Consider the following 19214-nt stretch of genomic DNA (forward strand, 5'->3'; position numbering starts at 1 on the left):
TAAATCTATATCCTATTTCTTCTGCTTCTCTGCATAACTGATATAATAAACATGACAAATACACTTTGAATGGAACAGTCTGGTTTTCAGTTGTGATGTTGTAAGAGAAATGAATGTCACCAATGCACTCTGCTGCCTAGGAGAGTATTCAACAAGTATTTCTTGAACAAAATTTCAAATATGCATCCACTAGGGATTTTTGATCACTTAAATTAACATAAGGTCAACAGTAAAATTCCATTTTTCTTAGCCCACAAAACAAATCACACCCCCTACCGTAATAATTTGTTCAACATCAAAAAAATTACTCCAACATTATATGTAATAGAGTTAAAATGTACTTAATAGTTCTAAAGCAAAAACTTTAGCTCTATCCAAGTTTTGGTCTCAGTTTTAACATTTCTTAATTTTCCTCCAAAACAGCCATTCCAGGGATGACAGATCTTAGCATACTCTACTTACATTAACTAACGTCTCGATGAAACTGAGACAGTTAAAGGTAATCTGCCCATCAAGGCAAGCTAGGCGAACTAAATAAATTCTAAACATGTTCTTTGTAAGATGGGCTATCATAAGATGATAAACTGACCAAAACAGTCCGCTTAGCTCTGGATGACAGAAAAATACAAGACTGAAGAAAATGAAAGGAAAAAGAAATTCTATTTCCTAGTTCTGTCCTGAAAGAAGACAAGTTATAACAAAGTAAGTGCTTGGGGTTTTATTTTTTAATAAAACAAGTTATTCCAACAGTTTCAAGGTACAAACTCAGCCGGTTTTGAGCTCATCAGTGACAAGGGCCCAGAAGTCAGTCCTTCCGCAGAGGAACAGTCTCCTCCCTGATGCCCTCTTGGGTCACGATGCAGATCTTGAGTGCGTCCCCAGTGTACACATCTCTCTCAGCAGCAGAAATGAAGACATCTTTCACGAGCCGCATGGCTCTGTCCAAGGACAGAGGGACATGCTCCACATTTTGCATGTTCTTAAAACCAACCTAGTGGGACAGGAAACTTGGATGAGGCATCGTGTGATCATGCAAAGGAGGTCCAGTCTCCCCAAAGCTTTCACAGGTCTCAGGAGTCAAAATGAATAATACATCACACAAACTTAAAATGTCCCCCAGGTGAAACGTTTCTAGACCTGGCTGAAGTACCCACCCGACACCTGACAAGCATCCACTACGACAAAGGCCCCACTTCTGAGAAGCACACGGTACAGGGGTGAACACGTGAAAGCTGAGAAGCACACAGTACAGGGGTGAACACGTGAAAGCCAAGTAAGGTTACAGAATGTGCCGAAACTTAGAAGACAGAGCCCCGAGAGCCCCCGCAGGAAATGCATTTGAGGAGCGGAATCCTAACAGACAAACTGGAGTTAAGGATGGAGGCACATTCCAGATGGAGGCCTGGAGACCGGACACACATTTCACGGATCTGAGTGGAATACAGAGCGACACGAAACGTGGCAGATAAGTAATAAGCAGAAGTAACTGCACACATTTCAAACAAGCAAGGAGGATGAAACAGGGAAGTAAGCTAGGAGGCAAAAAGGATGTTAGGAAATTAACACAATGATCCAGGCAAGATGCCATGCAGGTATGAATGCAGCCAGCAGTAACAGAAAAGGGAAAAAATTAAAAATATACATGGAAGTTATAATACAAAATGAGGTGACAGAAATGGACAGACTGGGGGAGAAATGCATTTTCATGATCTCCACATAAAAATGGCAAAAACAGAAGTGAAAACATGGAGCAACCATTGCAGACAGAAGCGCCCCTCAAGTCACGAGAACAAGGAAGAAGCTGGAACCACAGAAGCGAGTGGCCACAGGAGAACCAGCAGAACAGAGACAAGGAGGTGGGTTAGGCCAGTCAGCCAAGCAAGCTCAGCAGCTAATTACAGAAAGCCTTCACTTCTCGGTCCCCTGGCTAATGAGGAGCAGGAAAAGGCAGGCACTTTGGGCTCAGCCACCGCCTCCCGGATGCAGTCTCCTCACCTGGTTGTCAAGCAGGGGCTGCAGCATGGCACTGGCTGAGCCTCCAGCCTTGAACGAGTCTCTCTGGTAGGACCCTACCGGGTCAAAGCTGTACACGGCTCCCTTCCCTTAGAGAAGAAAAGTCTCCGTAAGAGTGGTTCCTGACAACATCCCCAAATTATGGTAAAATAAACCTAATCAAAGTGTGACACAATATGGACTATCAACTTGGCTAACATTTGAGAAGCGCGGTCTGCTCCTCCCCTCCCCTCAGAACGCAGCTGGAGGCCCTCCTGCCCACTCCTGTCCACGACAGCACTGAAGAGCTTCATACTCCTCAAGCTGCTGTCACTGACTACCGCGATGCGGCACGGGGTGTTACTGGCCACAGCTGCTGCTCTAAGTTCTACACCAAACTCCTCACAACATTCCTAGACAACTAACTGGTGCAGCTGCAGTACAGACATGAATTTAAGAGTCTTCTAGTGTTAAATATAAGCAGAAGCAAAACTTATTATGTGTTTTTAGACTAACGGTAAGCACACTCTTTAGCAACAGTACCATAAAAAATCAATTTAATAAAGAAGCAATTCCAGAAGAACACAAATGTCACATTCAAAAGGCTAGATTTGTCTAAAATGTAATCACTTGTTTTATACTAGCAGTATAAAACACTAGTGCTTTTTTGGGGGTAAGAAAAACAGAATCTCAGTACACTGATTCTTCTGACAGTTACAACAGAGACCTGTCAGGGAGTAGGTAAATGGGTTCTCAGGCTCTCCTGAAGTAAGTATAAACTGTCATGCCACTGGAGTCAGAATCCATCGAACTATAAAAGTATGTACCCTATGATCCAGCAATAATTTCATGTACAGAATTAAAATTTACCTACAAATAATGCTTACATAAACACACAAAGCAGTATGTACAGGATCACTTATTTATCTCCGAAAGATCAAAAATTTATAAGCAACCTAAAATCTATCAGCAGAGAATGCTATGTCCACACAGCAACGTACAGCCTAGGAAGAAGCTGTGGGACACATCCACCGGACGAGCCAAAGGAAGAGCTCTGCAGTGTGTATAGCACAGTTTCATTTTAATTTCAAGGCATTAGGTAAACAGCACACACATTTATACAGGCATACAGGAACAGACAGAAAGATTAGTAAGTGACTGTACTTATTCATTTTTGTGGGATTAGAGACGAGGAAAGGGAATCACTTTATAAACTTTAATACTGAGTTTATTACAAAGAACACATGTCACTATAATTTTTAAAGAGAACTTTCTGAGAGAACCTGAAGAAGTGTTCTGCTAGAAGTAAGCTTGGAACAAGAACCCAGATTGCAGCAAGCAAGCTCACCAACTTCAACACATAAGCAAAGGGCTATGAAGGATAAAATCAAAGGATAAAGGATAAAAAGACAAAAGATAAACCCAAACCTCATGTTATCTTTCATGAGGCCAAGAGGCCACAAGTAAGTCCCAAAAAATTTACCCAAGGGGCTTCCTAGGTGGCTCAGTGTAAAGAATCCACCTGCCAATGAAGGAGACACAGGTTTGACCTCTGGGCCAGGAGGATCCCACATGCTGTGGAGCAACCAAGCCTGAGAGCCACAACTATTGAACCTGTGCTAAAGAGCCCAGGAGCCCACGCACCCTGGGCCCGTGCTCCACGCAAGAGAAGCCACCACAAGGAGAAGGCCAAGCACGGCAACAAAGAGCAGCCTCCACTCGCCACAACCAGAGAAGAGTCCACACAGCAACAAGGACCCAGCAGAGCCAAAATTACATACACAAATAAATGAAATTACATATACGCAGAAAGATTTACCCAAGGGAAGCCAACCTCAGAAAACCACACACAACAGCTTTGAGGAAAATGAAAAGAGTAGAATATGTCCAAGACCATGGCTTCCAAGACCCCTTAGAAAAAGCAAGAGACATTTGTAACACAAGCTGAAAACAGTTGTTATAAATCAGCAAGAAAAAGACTAACCTGCACATAAAGGAACAAGCGATAATACATGGGTCAGTCTCCAAAAAAGAAATGGAAAGGGCAATAAACATGAAGACACCCAAACTCAACAAAAACAAAGAGCACATATAAATTACAACAACGTGTTTACTAGGCAAAGACCTTCAGATGTGTTAAAATTCAGATACTGGTTAGGACGCCAAAGCAAAACAAGAAAACCCCAAACAAAAGACAAAAATGGTACTCAAACCCCTGGCTGGTGAGTGCAGGACCCTTTCTGATGGGCAAGCATGTGGTATCAGCAGAATGGAAAACACAGATATTCTCTGACCTAGAAACTCAACTTCCAGGAATTTTTTCCAGGGAGATAAGCATAATAGGAGAAGTACACAAAATTTTACATACAGGGAGGCATAATATTGTTTATGTTAAGGAAACTGGGAACAATGTGAACGACTCTCAGAGGACTAGCAGGGAAACTCTGGTGCGGCTCCACCCCATGTGTTAGTCATAAAATCATCACCCACGTCTTTATCCATCAGCACAAATCTACCCCGTGACAATACATCACTGTACAGTCAAGGAAAACCAAACATGCCAACTACAGCCTACTTACACAGTGCAAAGCATATACGCATACCAAGAAGTTTAACAGTTATTACCTCTAGGGACAGGCTTTGGAGGAGTCCCACTTTTATCTTTGTATCTTCCAATACTATTTGACTACTTCCATAAGCATTACTGTTTTCATTATAGAAAAACCAAAGTCCTCGTTGACTTGGGGGAAGATTCTTTTAAAAGAGGTCATGACTGCAACTGGAGAGGTGAAGGCAGAGGTCTAAGCAATAGCTGCTGACTGTGCTCAGTCAGCTGTCAACCCAGTGTCTTGAGGGTCTCCATTAGCAACACAGCCCACCTCCAACACAAAAGACAGGAAACAATCTCAAGACTCAACAGAGGCTCGGGACTTGGAAGCACAAGGCTTAGACACAGACACAGGGTAAATTCAAGAGCAGAAGTGTTAAATGGAGAGCTGATGAGCCACTCCACCACATGCCTTTACGGCCAAATTCTGATGCTCACTCTTCAGTACGAATGGACAGCCAAAATCAGAAATTTGAAGGAAGCCTCCAACACAGAAGAGTGCAGCCAAAATAAACAAGACCAAAAAAGCAATCTGACAAAATGCAGAGAACCTTTCAAAGGAAGTACCCCCAAAATCTAGCAGTAACAGGATACTTAAAAAAAATAAAAGGAGCTAGAAACTAAGAAAAAGCTCTTAGAAATTAATTATGGCGTAAACAGAAAGAGTTCCATAAAGAACAAGGCACTGAAGTTCAGAAAATCTTCAGAGCAGAACAAAAAACCCCAAACAGCTAGACAACAAGTGGGGGAAAATTCTTTTTAAAAGCAAAAGACAGTAAGATAGAGAAAAGACTCCAAAAGCAAAGACTCAAAAAGGTCTCCTGATACCTTTCTTCAGAAATTTCTCTAGCAATGCACTCCACTAAACAAAGAAATAAACCACGAAAGAGGAAAGGATGGGAGTGAAAGCGCCGACTGTCCTGGGAAACAGGAAAAGGCAAAGGACTGTTTCACTACACACAGAAATTCCTCTTAGGAATAAAAATCAAATTAAACCAGACAAGATTAGGAGAAAGAAAGAGGTTAGAAAAGCCTGAGAATACCATCAAAGCAAGCTAGAGTGTTGGCACGTGGAAATCAAAGCCTAGGGCTCTGAAGTCAAACAGATCCAAACCTGAGCTCTGCCAATCAGTATACATGAGGTTTCTCAAATCAGTGACACTGAAAAACTGAAAGACACTGTCTGGCCTGCTGAAATTCAGTAACAGCTATTATTCATATTGGTAAAATCTGAATTTATTAGCCTGACATTCAAGTCAGACATAACTGAAGTTAAAAAAGGCACCAGAGGAGATCGTGCATGTTCAGGGAGAGTAACACAGAAACACACATTACCATATGTAAAATAGACAGCTAATGGGAATTTGCTGTATGACTCAGGGAACTCAAACCCGGGCTCAGCAACAGCCTAGAAGGGTGGGAGGGATGCTCAAGTGGGAGCGTAATGGGTAAATGTTGACGTTTGGTGGAAACCAACACAATACTGTAAAGCAATTATCCTCTGACTAAAAATCAGTACAAAAAAAAGCACCAGAAGCATGCTGGGTGCTAGGCAAGCTAACCTGTGGCTAGAATTCCTCAGGTTAGGGGTAACTAACTTCTATTCACCATTTCTACGCTTTGTATTTTCTGTTTTTACATATGAAAGTCTGGAAAAACTGTCAACCTAAAGTGATCAGAACGCTCCTATACGTCACATAAGGGGTGGGGTTGAGAGAAAGGGAGAAAGAAAAACATCTGTGAACGGGAATGGACAGGAGTAAAAACTAGAGAGAAGATGAAAAGAACCTGACTCCTTCTGACCCAAAACCTTCCCTCTCGGAAAGACACACTTGGGTTTCCCTGGTGGCTCAGTGGTAAAGAATCTGCCTGCCAATGCAGGAGTTCATGTGTTCGATCCCCGATCCGGGAAGATTCCACAAACCTCAGAGTAACTAAGCTCATGTCCCAAAGCTACTAAGCCTGTGCTTCGGAGCCTGGGAGCCCGGAGCCCGCACACCTAGAGCCTCTTAGTACTCTGCAACGAGAGAGCCCACTGAGATGAGAGGCCTCTGCACCACAGCACATAGCAGCCTCCCCTCACTGCAACCACAGAAAAGCCAGCACAGCAACAAGGACCCAGCACAGCCAGAAACAGAATTTTTTTATAAAAAGAAAGAAAGACACAGATATTTCAACCATCTCTCCTCAGACATTTCCGTACCTTCTTTTCACAATCTCCATGCTTGTGCTTAGTTTCTCGGTCGGGTCCAACTCTGCAACCCCATGGACTGTAGTCCACCAGGCTCCTCTGTCCATGGGATTCTCCAGGCAAGAATACTGGACTTGGTTGCCATGCCCTCCTCCAGGGGATCTTCCCAACCCAGGGATCAAATCTAGGTCTCCCACATAGTAGGCGGATTCTTTACCATTTGAGCCACCAGGAAAGCCCTCTTTTTACAATGGACTACTCTAAACTACTCCCAGGACACAGATCTGTCCTGGGAGACTGTATTTGATTTTTATTTTTTTTGTATTTAATTTTTAGAAGCAACTAAAAGTTCACTTAAATCAGATCTGGTGAAAAACACTGTTGCCTTTTCTGGGTAACACAACTTTTGATCAAAACGAGCATGAAAATGTCAAGTAACAACGCTGATTTTCCCTGGCCCCCCGGTTCAACTCTGACAGAAAATTAAAGAGGTGTTTCAAAAATGATCCAAGAACACTGGTGGAAAAGCATTTCTTTTACACATTACTTTCAAAACAACTTTTTGAAATCAAATATGCTTGTTACTGAAGTGTCATTACTTAAAATCATATTTAGGTCAAGATTCTCCAAGTCAAGTTTCTTTCCGTGAGATTAAAATGCTAAGTATCTACTACTGAAGTCATGCAAGATCTTGAGAAATACCTGTAAAAGAACTGAATGCCCAGTACTCATTTAACACACGACTTGCTGTGTCTCGCTGGGCTACCCTTTACTTCCCTTTTAGCTTCAGTTTCTTCACTGCCTTAATTATGAGAAAATAAAGTTGCTGGGCAAGATGGTTTTTATCAGCTCTGGATAGAAACACAGGTAAGAAATGCTATCCACTCCATCACCTGGAAAGGAAACATCCTACCTTCTTCATCAAGCCCCCCGATGATGTTGTACACATAGTAGGGGAAGAAGCGCCTGGAATACAGGATTGTAGACAGCATCGCAGCAATCGCCCCGGTGGTCATGGCCTTGTTATTGGAATGTTTGTACATCTGCAATTATTAACAAAACCAACAGGCATGTAGAGGCAGAATATACTAAAGACTATAACAATGAACAGCATATTGAAAAGACTGAAAGCCTCTCCTGGTGAAATGGGAAAGGACGCCTGTTCCTTTCATGATTAAGCAATACAATAATACAAAGACAAAATAGTATTTTATTATGTCCTATCGTTGAGGGGACTACAGACATTTCTCAGGGAGAGAACGCCAAGTTGCCCTCAGCTCTCCAGATGGCTCCTTTCCATGCCATCCTTATCTCAGGCCCTCTTAACTCAAGAGTAAATACACACAAACAGATAACATGAGGCAACCTGGAGAGGATATTCCAAACTCAGCTCTCCACTCTGCAAACTGACAGTGGTCAGGAAAATACAGCCCGTGGGCCGAATCCAGCCCACCACCTATTTCGGTGAGGATATTCCAAACTCAGCTCTCCACTCTGCAAGCTGACAGTGGTCGGGAAAATCCAGCCCGTGGGCCGAATCCAGCCCACCACCTATTTCGGTGAAGTTTCACTGGAACACAGTCTCATTCATTCATAACATGTTGTTAGTGTCTGTTTGCACACTTCAGTTCAGTTCAGTCACTCAGTGTCCGACTCTTAGCAACCGCAGCGCTCTTTGAACCGCAGCACTCCAGGCTTCGCTGTCCATCACCAACTTCCAGAGTCTACCCAAACCCATGTTCATTGAGTTGGTGATGCCATCCAACCATCTCATCCTCTGTCGTCCCCTTCTCCTCCTGCCCTCAATCTTTCCCAGCATGAGGGTCTTTTCAAATGAGTCAGCTCTTTGCATCAGGTGGCCAAAGTATTGGAGTTTCAACTTCAACATCAGTCCTTCCAATGAACACCCAGGACTGATCTCCTTTAGGATGTACTGGTTTGATCTCCTTGCGGTCCAAGGGACTCTCAAGAGTCTTCTCCAACAGCACAGTTCAAAAGCGTCAATTCTTTGGCACTCAGCTTTCTTTATAGTCCAACTCTCACATCCATACATGACTACTGGAAAAACCATTGCCCTGACTAGATGGACCTTTGCTGACAAAGTAATGTCTCCGCTTTTTAATAAGCTGTCTCGGTTAGTCATAACTTTCCTTCCAAGGAGTAAGCGTCTTTTAATTTCATGGCTGCAATCATCATCTGCAGTGATTCTGGAGTCCAAAAAAATAAAGTCAGCCACTGTTTTCCCAACTATTTCCCATCAAGTGATGGGACCAGATGCCATGATCTTAGTTTTCTGAATGTTGAGCTTTAAGCCAACTTTTTCACCCTCCTCTTTCACTTTCTTCAAGAGGCTCTTTAGTTCTTCACTTTCTGCTATAAGGGTGGTGTCATCTGCATATCTGAGGTTATTGATATTTCTCCTGGCAATCTTGATTCCAGCTTGTGCTTCTTCCAGCCCAGCGTTCCTCATGATGTACTCTGCATAGAAGTTAAATAAGCAGGGTGACAATATACAGCCTTGATGCACTCCTTTTCCTATTTGGAACCAGTCTTGTTCCATGTCCAGTTCTAACTGTTGCTTCCTGACCTGCATACAGGTTTCTCAAGAGGCAGGTCAGGTGGTCTGGTATTCCCATCTTCTTCACAATTTTCCACAGTTTATTGTGATCCACGCAGTCAAAGGCTTTGGCATAGTCAATAAAGCAGAAATAGATGTTCTTTTGGAATTCTCTTGCTTTTTCGTTGATCCAGCAGATGTTGGCAATTTGATCTCTGGTTCCTCTGCCTTTTCTAAATCCAGCTTGAACATCTGGAAGTTCACCGTTCATGTATCGCTGACGCCTGGCTTGGAGAATTTTTAGCATTACTTTACTAGCGTGTGAGATGAGTGCAATTGTGCAGTAGTTTGAACATTCTTTGGCATTGCCTTTCTTTGGGATTGGAAGGAAAACTGACCTTTTCCAGTCCTGGTTTAGGGCAGATTAAACAGTTGCCACAAAAACCAAATGACTGACTCCTGATCAGACTCAGACAAGCCTCTCTCTTTTCAGAGAGGGTATCTGTGAGAGACGGGGGCAGCTCTACTCTGTATGAATCCAGCAGAGGGCAGGGTCTTAATCCTTAGAGCATCTACCATGGAGAACAGAAGTATCCAAAATAGCACCTGACAGTGATTTCTGATCCCAGATTTACTACATCCTTGGCAATCCTAAATTATCCAGTAAGTAAATTTAAGTTCACCAATTTGTCAGCCACAGCAAATATCTCTAAAGAGAAACCTAAGAACTGCTATGAAATCTAACAATGACAATTAAAATACTGAAGAAAGATGAGAAATGGGCTACTTATATAAGTTGATGTATAGAAACATTTTTTCCCAAGATTATAAAGAACAGTCTTCATTTCATTTCAAAACCAAGCACCAATATTTATTCACCTCACCATTTACACAACAACATGTGAAAGAAAATTTTCAAGTACTGTGCACTGAGTTGAACTCACTGTACCTTTTTCAAATTTTATTAACAAAATACTACTTTTCGTATCAGGTTTCTTTTTGTCCTCTAAATGCCATTTACAAAATATATTAGGAATCATATAAATGTCAATACATAAGTCACTACAGCTTTCAATATCAATAGATTTTAAACAAATGTTAACAATTGGCAAATAACTCAATGAAATCATTAAAATAGGTAAGTGTCAGTTAAATTCATTACATGACTCCAGTAACCTTACTCGTAATCTTAAGGGCTATCCACAAGCAGGCAAAACAGAACATCAACCCTGCTAACCTTTCCATGTACCAGCTGAACTTACCAACTACTAAATATTACTATAGCCTAGAAAATTAAATATGAAAACTGATATAATACTGATACTGTAAATTTCATCAATAGATATTTTAAAACGTCACCAAGCTATGTAACTAAGAAACAGAGCTACACTTCTGAGTACTGACATATGGTGACTGAGAATCCTACCCTAACCCTGTACTTTACAAACTAAGAAGAGAGTCATTACTGATAAAATCTATGAGTGCAGCCCAAACTACTCCTATCCTATTCTCCCTGAAAAGATCTGAAGCAAACGCTGCTAATATACACAGGCCAGAATCAACATCTAGACCTGCCTCTGCTTCTGTCAAGTCAGTTCCCTTGTTCTTCAACACCCCCGCTCCCAGAGACACGCGAGTGGTGCAGCGTCAGCCCCTCTGAAGGCTCCACTGCAGGTCAGTCTATCTTATTCTCTTCCTTCTCCCTCACCCTACCCGCTCTCTTCCACTCCCATGCACCCTGGGTCTGATCTCCTTCCTCAGCTGGCTGTCAACTAAAGACTGGCAGGGCTTAAGTGATAATGACTGTGCCTCTAGTCCAAACAGCTGGCTTGTCCTTCTGCTCATGCTAAGAGTACAGTGCTGTCAAAAAAAGTGTGATGTGTTGGCTGATGGTGTTTCAAACCAAGCTCCGGTCTAAAAGCCTGCCTCCTCTGCAGAAATTGATTTGTTTCATTTCTGAGAAGAGCATCTTCAGAAGAAACCCCTTTCAGTCTACCTCAGAAAGGAGAGAGAACCCTTCACTTCATATTGTACATGTATTTTAACAGAAAGGAGCTTGCTGTCACTCTACGTTATGCAACTTTGACGATGGCTGTATTAACAAGACCATGTCGTTTGTGGTAAAGGTTCACCTGCGAAGCTAGCTCTTCTCTAGCTAGCAACAGCCATGATATATGCTTAAAAGAATCTAAAGAACTTCTGTTATTAGCTTTCAACAGTGTAGACACGTACAAAAGCATTTACCTTTAGTCTCGCTTCAATAATTTTGGTCAGGGTAAGACAATCTCCATGAAAACCGCTACATCCAATGACTGTTTTCTCTGTTCTGTTAAAAAACAACAACACACCACATTTCAGGGAACAGTTGGCCTGACAGTAAAGCAAAACATGTCTGGAGTAATTTTAAATTTAAAACTCACAAACTCCCATTCCCATTTGGTGAATAAATTTTAAATTTAAAATTACTCAAGACATGTAGGCACATGGAGGGGGGATTCATGTATCTGGAAGTCTCACCCCTTATCCCAAATGAATTACAGGTGGATAAAAACTTACGAGAGTAAATGCAAGTATGAATGCACTAAAGAAAATATGATCAAATTTCTTTAATAAGGTTCGGTTGAGAGCAGTCAGTTTACATATAATACAACCCCATGTCCACACAGAAAGTTTCATAGATCTGACTGCATATAAAATGAAAACTTCTATAAAAAACATGATGAATTAAAAAAAAAAAAACTAGGAGTGTCATGGCCCAAGTTCAATTCCTGGAACTGGGAACCCATAATCTGCTCAGTGTAGCCAAAAAGAAAAAGAAAGAACTAACAAAATATATTTGTAGTATACACGACCAGACCAAGCCTACTTTTAATTTCCTTATTCTACAAACAGTTCCTAAAAATATGAAATGCATTAACAGCATAATGGCTCTTGGGGATAATGTGCATAGTTAATAAAATTGTATTGTATATTTAAAAGTTGCTAAGAGAGTAAATCCTAGAAGTTCTCATCACAAGAAAAAAAAGTTATAACTTGTGTGGTGACAGATATTAACCAGACTAATTGTGATCATTCTGCAATATATACAAATATGGGATCATGATGCTATATACCTGAGAGTATTAAAATGTTATATGTCAACTATGTATGCGTGTGCTCAGTCGCTTAGTCATGTCCAATTCCTTGCAACCCCACGGACTGCAGCCTGCCAGGTTCCCCTGTCCATGAAATTCTCCAACCAAGAGTACTGAAGTAGTTGCCATTTCCTGCTCTAGGGGGTCCTCCTGACCCGGGGTCAAGCCTGCATCTCTTGCACTCCCTGCACTGGCAGGTGTACTCTTTACCGCCGCACCACCTGGGAAGCCCCCAAATGTCAATTATACCTCAATACAAAAAAAACCTATGATGGAAAGACAGGTATGTTACATGAAAATGAAAGTTTTAGTGCTCAGTTGTGTTCAACTCTTTGCAAACCCATAGACTGTCGCCCACCAGGCTCCTCTGTCCATAGAATTCTCCGGGCAAGAATACTAGAGTGGGTGGCCATTCCCTTCTCCAGGGGATCTTCCCAATCCTGGGATCAAACCCAGTCTCCTGCAGATTCTTTACCGTCTGAGCCACTAGGGAAGCCCCTAAATTATATGAAAGTCATATAAAAAGAAACAAGTCACCATAAACATATAAAAGAGCCTCCATGCCACTCATAAATTAAAATCTAAACAACAGACGATTTCAGCCTAGTAGAATAACAATGCTAGTGAGGTTGTGAAAATCGGGTACTCTCAGAAACTGGGAAAGAGTGTACACTGATCCAACTCTTTAGAAAGGTTGTTTGACAGCATCTACTAAAAACTTAAATGCACATCATTTTCACTCAAAAATTACACTGCTACAAATACACTCATGCAAGTTTGCGAAGATAAGCTCTAGGTTCACGTGTAAATATACATATTATTTTAACGACTCTCCAAAACAAACCAAATACAACCCAAATGCCCACCAGAGAGTACTTAATAAAATTTTTGTGTATTTTTGCCGACAAAGGTCCATCTAGTCAAACCTATGGTTTTTCCAGCAGTCATGTACAGATGTGAATTGGACCATAAAAAAAGCTCAGCGCCAAAGAACTGATACTTTTGAACTGTGGTGTTGGAGAAGACTCTTGAGAGTCCCTTGGACTGCAAGGAGATCCAACCAGTCAATCCTAAAGAAATTCAGTCCTGAATATTCATTGGAAGGACTGATGCTGAAGCTGAAGCTCCATTACTTTGGCCACCTGATGCAAAGAACTGACTCAGTGAAAAAGATCCTGATGCTGGGAAAGACTGAAGGCAGGAGGAGAAGGGGATGACAAGGATGAGATGGCTGGATGGCATCACTGACTCGATGGACATTAGTTTGGGCAAGCTCTGGGAACTAGTGATGGACAGAGAGGCCTGACATGTTGCAGTCCATGGGATCACAAAGAGTTGGACACAACTGAGCAACTGAACTGACGCCTCAAAAGTTAATTGTCTTAATATTTATAAGGAAACCTAAACCCATCTCATCAAGAAATGATCAGCAGAGGCCCTTTCTTTCAGAAATAAAAGAATGATTCACACAAAACATACCTGTCCAACTGGGGAGACCACTGACACTTCTAGGGTCATCACCAGCATTTTTCCTGATCTCTCTATAATCAACCTCACTGCAGTGAGCCAAAGACCCCAATATACCATAAGGCTTCACGGCCTGTACTACCAAGAAAGGCTGATAGTACCAAGAGGGGAAGACAAAATCTGAGCTTCAAAATGCTTCTACCAAATATCCAGGTACCTAAATGAAGAAGAGTTTTTCTGCAAAGAATAAACAGTAAATATAAGTTTCAAACAAGGGGGGAAAGAGGTGGGCTAGGCTCTAGGTTGGCCCCAAAAGGGCATGGGATTAGGAGCATGCAAGCAATTCATGTGTGACCCCAGTGCCTGAGATGCATGACAGGAACACAGAAGTAATACTGTTCTCTCTACATATACCTGAAGTATTTCACTAAAAGAGAGAGTACGCACTTAGGAGGCATATAAGCTAAAACAGAATGTTACAAAGATGAGCAGAATCTTGTACAAGTACAGTATCTATAACATTTAAGTTTTATTCATGATATTTACTACTTTCACTTTATAAAAGTTACATCTTAAAAGACAAAAGTTGTTGCATGGGTATGCTACAAGGGCTTCCTTGATAGCTCAGTTGGTAAATCATCTGCCTGCAATGCAGGAAACCAGGGTCTGATTCCTGGGTCAGGAAGACCCCCCTGGAGAAGGAAATGGCAACCCACTCTAGTATTCTTGCCTGGAGAATCCCATGGACAGAGGAGCCTGGCGGGGTACAGTCCATGGGGTCGCAAGTGTCAGACATGACTTAACAACTAAACCACCACCATGCTACAAATCAGAGAAGATAAAAGGGTATCAAAAGATGGAAGTGGACAGAAAGGAAACTGGGAAGATGAAGACAAGCCTGCTGTTGTTTAGGTTCCGATGTGGGCTGGGCCTGCCCTGCAGCACCACAAGGCCCACCCAAAGGACCCTAACCTTATCAGTCTACTCCTGCTAGAATTCAGGACTAAGAAGCGCTTATGTACGAACCTAAGAGTGACCACCATTTCCAACGGTGTCCAAAAACGTTAAATACAAACCACTGCTAACATGTAACGTGCGTTTAGTTAGTTTATGCAAATTCCCCCCACCCCCAGTACACATGATTTTATTTTCTTATGTTTTAGAAAAAACATAGCTACCCACTAAAACTGTGAACCATGGATATAACTGCTTAAGATATGGGTAAACTGAATGTTTTAGGTTATTTTTTTTAAAGGCACAGATTAAAACAGAATCCAATATATTAAAGGACCCACAGAAGGATTAAAATACACATGATAAAGCAGTAACAATAAAATTCTGATAAGATCTACATGACAGTATACGAGCATTGACTACAAAATTATCCTACTTTTGTTGTATATTTGAAATAGTTTAAAAGATGTTGAGTAAAAAATATTTCAGTTACCAAACAATACTGGTACCTAAATATGGCAAATATCACAAAGACTACATACTGAATTACTAGAAAATAATTTTCTAACAAAAATGCAAGCTAAGCTCCAAACAGGCAATCTAAAAATTCATGAAACACATCATTTAAAACCTGAATCTCTAGCAGCATTGAATCATCACAATGTGCTGAAAACATGTCCTTAGAAATATTTACTTACAATTTGTAACATTTGGGGCTGTCCCGTGTGTGAATTGAAAACCCTTCACTTAATCTAGTGTCAGAAGCAACAATTGAAAAATCTTCTCCAGCAATTGCCAATACAGTACTGAGGGGAAAAGAAGGAAAAACAAAATTAATGAATTCCTCTGGACATTAATAACACCTTTCCCAATATGAGAATGCTCCATAGCACATACTGAGATAAAATCTACTAGGTATAATCAAGTGCAGGATTCAGATGGAAGAGGAAAAGATCAGGGGAAAGGATCCCTGGCTACAAGTCATCTGGAAAAAAAAATTTTAAAGATTCCCTTAAAAACACAAGTCAAATCAGAGCAAAGGTTCCTTAGCAGAAGATGACAGAAACATCCGACTTCCCTTGTGGCTCAACTGGTAACGAATCTGCAATGTGGAAGACCTAGATTCGATCCCTGGGTTGGGAAGATCCCCTGGAGGAGGGCATGGCAACCCACTCCAGTATTCCTGCCTGGAGAATCCCTATGGACAAAACCTGATGGGCTACAGTCCAAGAGGTCGCTAAAGAGATGGACACGACTGAGCGACTATGCTCAAATATCACTAAATTATCACCATCATCAAAAAATTAAATATATTATTGATTAATATGTATCATTAAACAATTACTGACACTATAAAATGGCCAAAGGCCATGATCCTGCCTGCTGGGGGAGGTGTAGACAGTGATACAACACAAGATATCTGAGCTCAAGAAGAGGGGCTTAACGTGGTTATTATTATTCTTTATTTTTTGATTACGCCACACAGCATGTGGAATCTCAGTTTCCCAACCAGGGATCAAACCCATGTCTCATGCCTTGGAAGGGCAGTCTTAACCACTGGACTACAAGGGGAGTCCCGGGACTTAATGTTTTTAATTTCTTTATACCCAAGTCCTTATATAATTGTCTTGCACTCAGGAGACACCCAAGCATCTGCTGGAAAATGGACCAACAAAGAACAACCTTTTCCCTCTGTGGCTCTGTTCAGTGGAGGCCGAGAGGATGAGTTCTAAAAGCAGACTGTGTGGGTTCAAAGTCTGGCTCTCCTGCTTAGAAGATATGAGATAGTCAACTGCTTAACTTTTCAAGGCCTCGATGTCCTCAAACACATATCGGGGATCACAACAGTACCTGCTTTATTGGGGTGTTACAAGCATTAAATGGACTAAACAACAGTACCTGCTTTATTGGGGTGTGACAAGCACTAAATGGACTAAATTGTTAAGCCTTATACCAGTGCCTAAAACATAACTGGTCGTCCAGTTAACTGTTAGCTATGATCCCTCTGGCATACGTATGATCACCGAGAACCTGGAATCTGAAGTTACCCGAAACCTGTCTGTGCCACTTAAAGCTCTGTGACCTTGGACAAATTATCAAGTTGATGATATCAGCAGTTCCTGTGTTAAAGGTTGACTTAGTTAAATGGCATAATCCTAAAGTACTCAGTGACAAATGCACAGGCTCATCACTTGGAGTTTAACCACTTTCAGTCAGACTAGAAAAAGACACAGGACCAAGTCTTATTTTGTAGAAGCAAAGGCTGCCCAAGAGCCAGCAATAAATGTTAAAGGTAAAGAACACAGACTAAGAAAAGGTTACTTTATATCAGAAAGCCATAAGCACTAACTTTGCAGCAGTAATTGGATTACAAAGGTTAGAAAGTGAGTAATATACACTGAATACCTTATAAGTCTCAAGAAGAATCTGCAACTGTCTCATGAAATGGATTTAATAACTCATTTTGTGATCCCACCACTTCATTAGTTGTCACAGAAAATATTTCAAAGTGCAATGATAAAAGCATTTATAAACTTCATAGCAACACAGATACAGATTCAAGTCCTGGGGTTCAACTTCACACCAGCACTATGATTAACAAAATTTACCTTCTAAGGGCCCAAGTTCATTTGTAAAATTGAGGTATATATCATCTAACAGTCATCATGAGGATTAAAAAGATACCTGCTTTCAACCTACAAAATGCTTCTCTTTTGATTCTTCCCTCAAACTATGAGTAGCTAAGGAAGATAAGGAAATCTGGGTTCAAGAAGCTGAGAGGTAGGTACCAAAGATCACACTGCTCTTTAGTGTCAGAGACAAGGCTAAAATCACAGACGTCCACCCTCTTTGCCAACCAAGGTCCGTCTAGTCAAGGCTATGGTTTTTCCCGTGGTCATGTATGGATGTGAGAGTTGGACTGTGAAGAAAGCTGATCACCGAAGAACTGATGCTTTTGAACTGTGGTGCCGGATAAGACTCTTGAGAGTCCCTTGGACTGCAAGGAGATCCAACCAGTCCATTCTAAAGGAGATCAATCATGGGTGTTCATTGGAAGGACTTATGCTAAAGCTGAAACTCCAATACTTTGGCCACCTCATGCGACGAGTTGACTCACTGGAAAAGACTCTGATGCTGGGAGCGATTGGGGGTAGGAGGAGACGGGGACGACAGAGAATGAGGTGGCTGGATGGCATCACCGTCTCGATGGACATGAGTTTGAGTGAACTCCGGGAGTTGGTGATGGACAGGGAGGCCTGGCGTGCTGTGGTTCATGGGGTCGCTAAGAGTCGGACACGACTGAGCGACTGAACTGAACCCTCTTTGCAAATATCCCAAAAATCTACATTAAAATTTCAAACCCGTAAGGACCTGAATAATTAATCTGGTCATCGGATGGTCCTTAAAGATTACCAGATTAATTAACTGGGTGTGTACGTTTCAAAGTACAAAATTTGGCTGGTAAACTATAAACGATGCTTAAATACACAGAGTCCTAAAGAGAGTGTCTTTCCACAACCCTAGTTCTTTTAGTGCACTATCAAGGAAAAGTATTAAGATAATGCTGGTAAATTAAAAAAAAAAAAGAAAGAAAACGAAAACTTAAATACAACATGCAAGAATACACATATTCAAAGGTCCCCCTTCTGAGTATTTTTTCCCTGAACTTATGCTAACTTTTAAAAATAAACACTGATCAATGAACCTAAGTCTGCCCAAGTAATCCTATTGTTCAAAACAACTCGAAATGGTGATTTGATTAAACCTTTTAGCTAGACACAACTACATCTAATCACATGGACAATCAACCCTAACTCTTTAGTCTCAGATGCTCAACCTGTCCCGTGCCTGCTGGCTCGAGAAACACGTTCAGGCAGAAAGGAATCGTTAGCTTCATTTTTAAAGCTCTTCCAGAGCGCACGTCAGGTGTCAATTTCTATCTGCTGTCTACGTAAAGCTGGCAGTCAACATCGAGATCCAGTGACCGGCCTGTAAGGTGAAGCCCTGAAGAACAGGACCTAGCCGAGCAACCTCGGAGAGGGAGGCCTGAGACTGCAGGGGCAGCGCCGGGCAGACAGGCTGAAGCAGGGATATGGAGGAAGAAAGAGAAAGTGGCGGCTCTGGGGGCTTTACCCTCCGTTGAAAGCGTAGGGCGAAAAGCGCAGCTGCAAAGGGCCCACGGCGCTGTGAGGTTCCATGGCGAGGTCTCGGCCCGCACCCGAGTGCGCGGCAACGGAGGACAACATCCCGTAGCTCCGCTCCTGCTGTCTCACGGCAAGATGGCTGCCTCGACCGGAAATCGTGCCGCTT

At 41.8% G+C, this 19214-nt stretch overlaps 1 protein-coding gene across 2 annotated transcripts; it reads right to left on the reverse strand.

The window, feature by feature from the left end:
• Positions 1-703: 703 nt before the first annotated feature.
• Positions 704-19207, reverse strand: PSMB1 (proteasome 20S subunit beta 1). Of its 2 annotated transcripts, XM_055433108.2 has the most exons (6): positions 19038-19203; positions 15602-15709; positions 11593-11674; positions 7705-7834; positions 1996-2102; positions 704-991 (listed from the first exon to the last, which is right to left on the reverse strand). In XM_055433108.2, the coding sequence occupies exons 1-6, from the start codon at positions 19148-19150 to the stop codon at positions 806-808; spliced, it is 726 nt and encodes a 241-aa protein (XP_055289083.1). In that variant the 5' UTR covers positions 19151-19203; the 3' UTR covers positions 704-805. The 2 variants fall into 2 exon arrangements, with proteins under 2 accessions (XP_055289083.1, XP_088697043.1); XM_088840917.1 differs by lacking the exon at positions 15602-15709 and having other exon boundaries at positions 19038-19207.
• Positions 19208-19214: the final 7 nt, after the last annotated feature.

Source organism: Moschus berezovskii, chromosome 10 (genome assembly GCF_049115385.1).
Source record: "Moschus berezovskii isolate FMDL1 chromosome 10, NW_MosBer_1.0, whole genome shotgun sequence".
Lineage (NCBI taxonomy): Eukaryota > Metazoa > Chordata > Mammalia > Artiodactyla > Moschidae > Moschus > Moschus berezovskii.

Excerpts from the sequence above, each read along its gene's own strand:
- PSMB1 (XM_055433108.2), bottom strand. The coding sequence starts at position 19,150 with ATGTTGTCCTCCGTTGCCGCGCACTCGGGTGCGGGCCGAGACCTCGCC. Across the intron at positions 15,710-19,037 it reads CCCTACGCTTTCAACGGAGG|TACTGTATTGGCAATTGCTG; the intron begins GTAAAGCCCCCA and ends TTTTCCCCTCAG. Across the intron at positions 2,103-7,704 it reads CGGGGGGCTTGATGAAGAAG|GGAAGGGAGCCGTGTACAGC; the intron begins GTAGGATGTTTC and ends TTCTTCTCTAAG.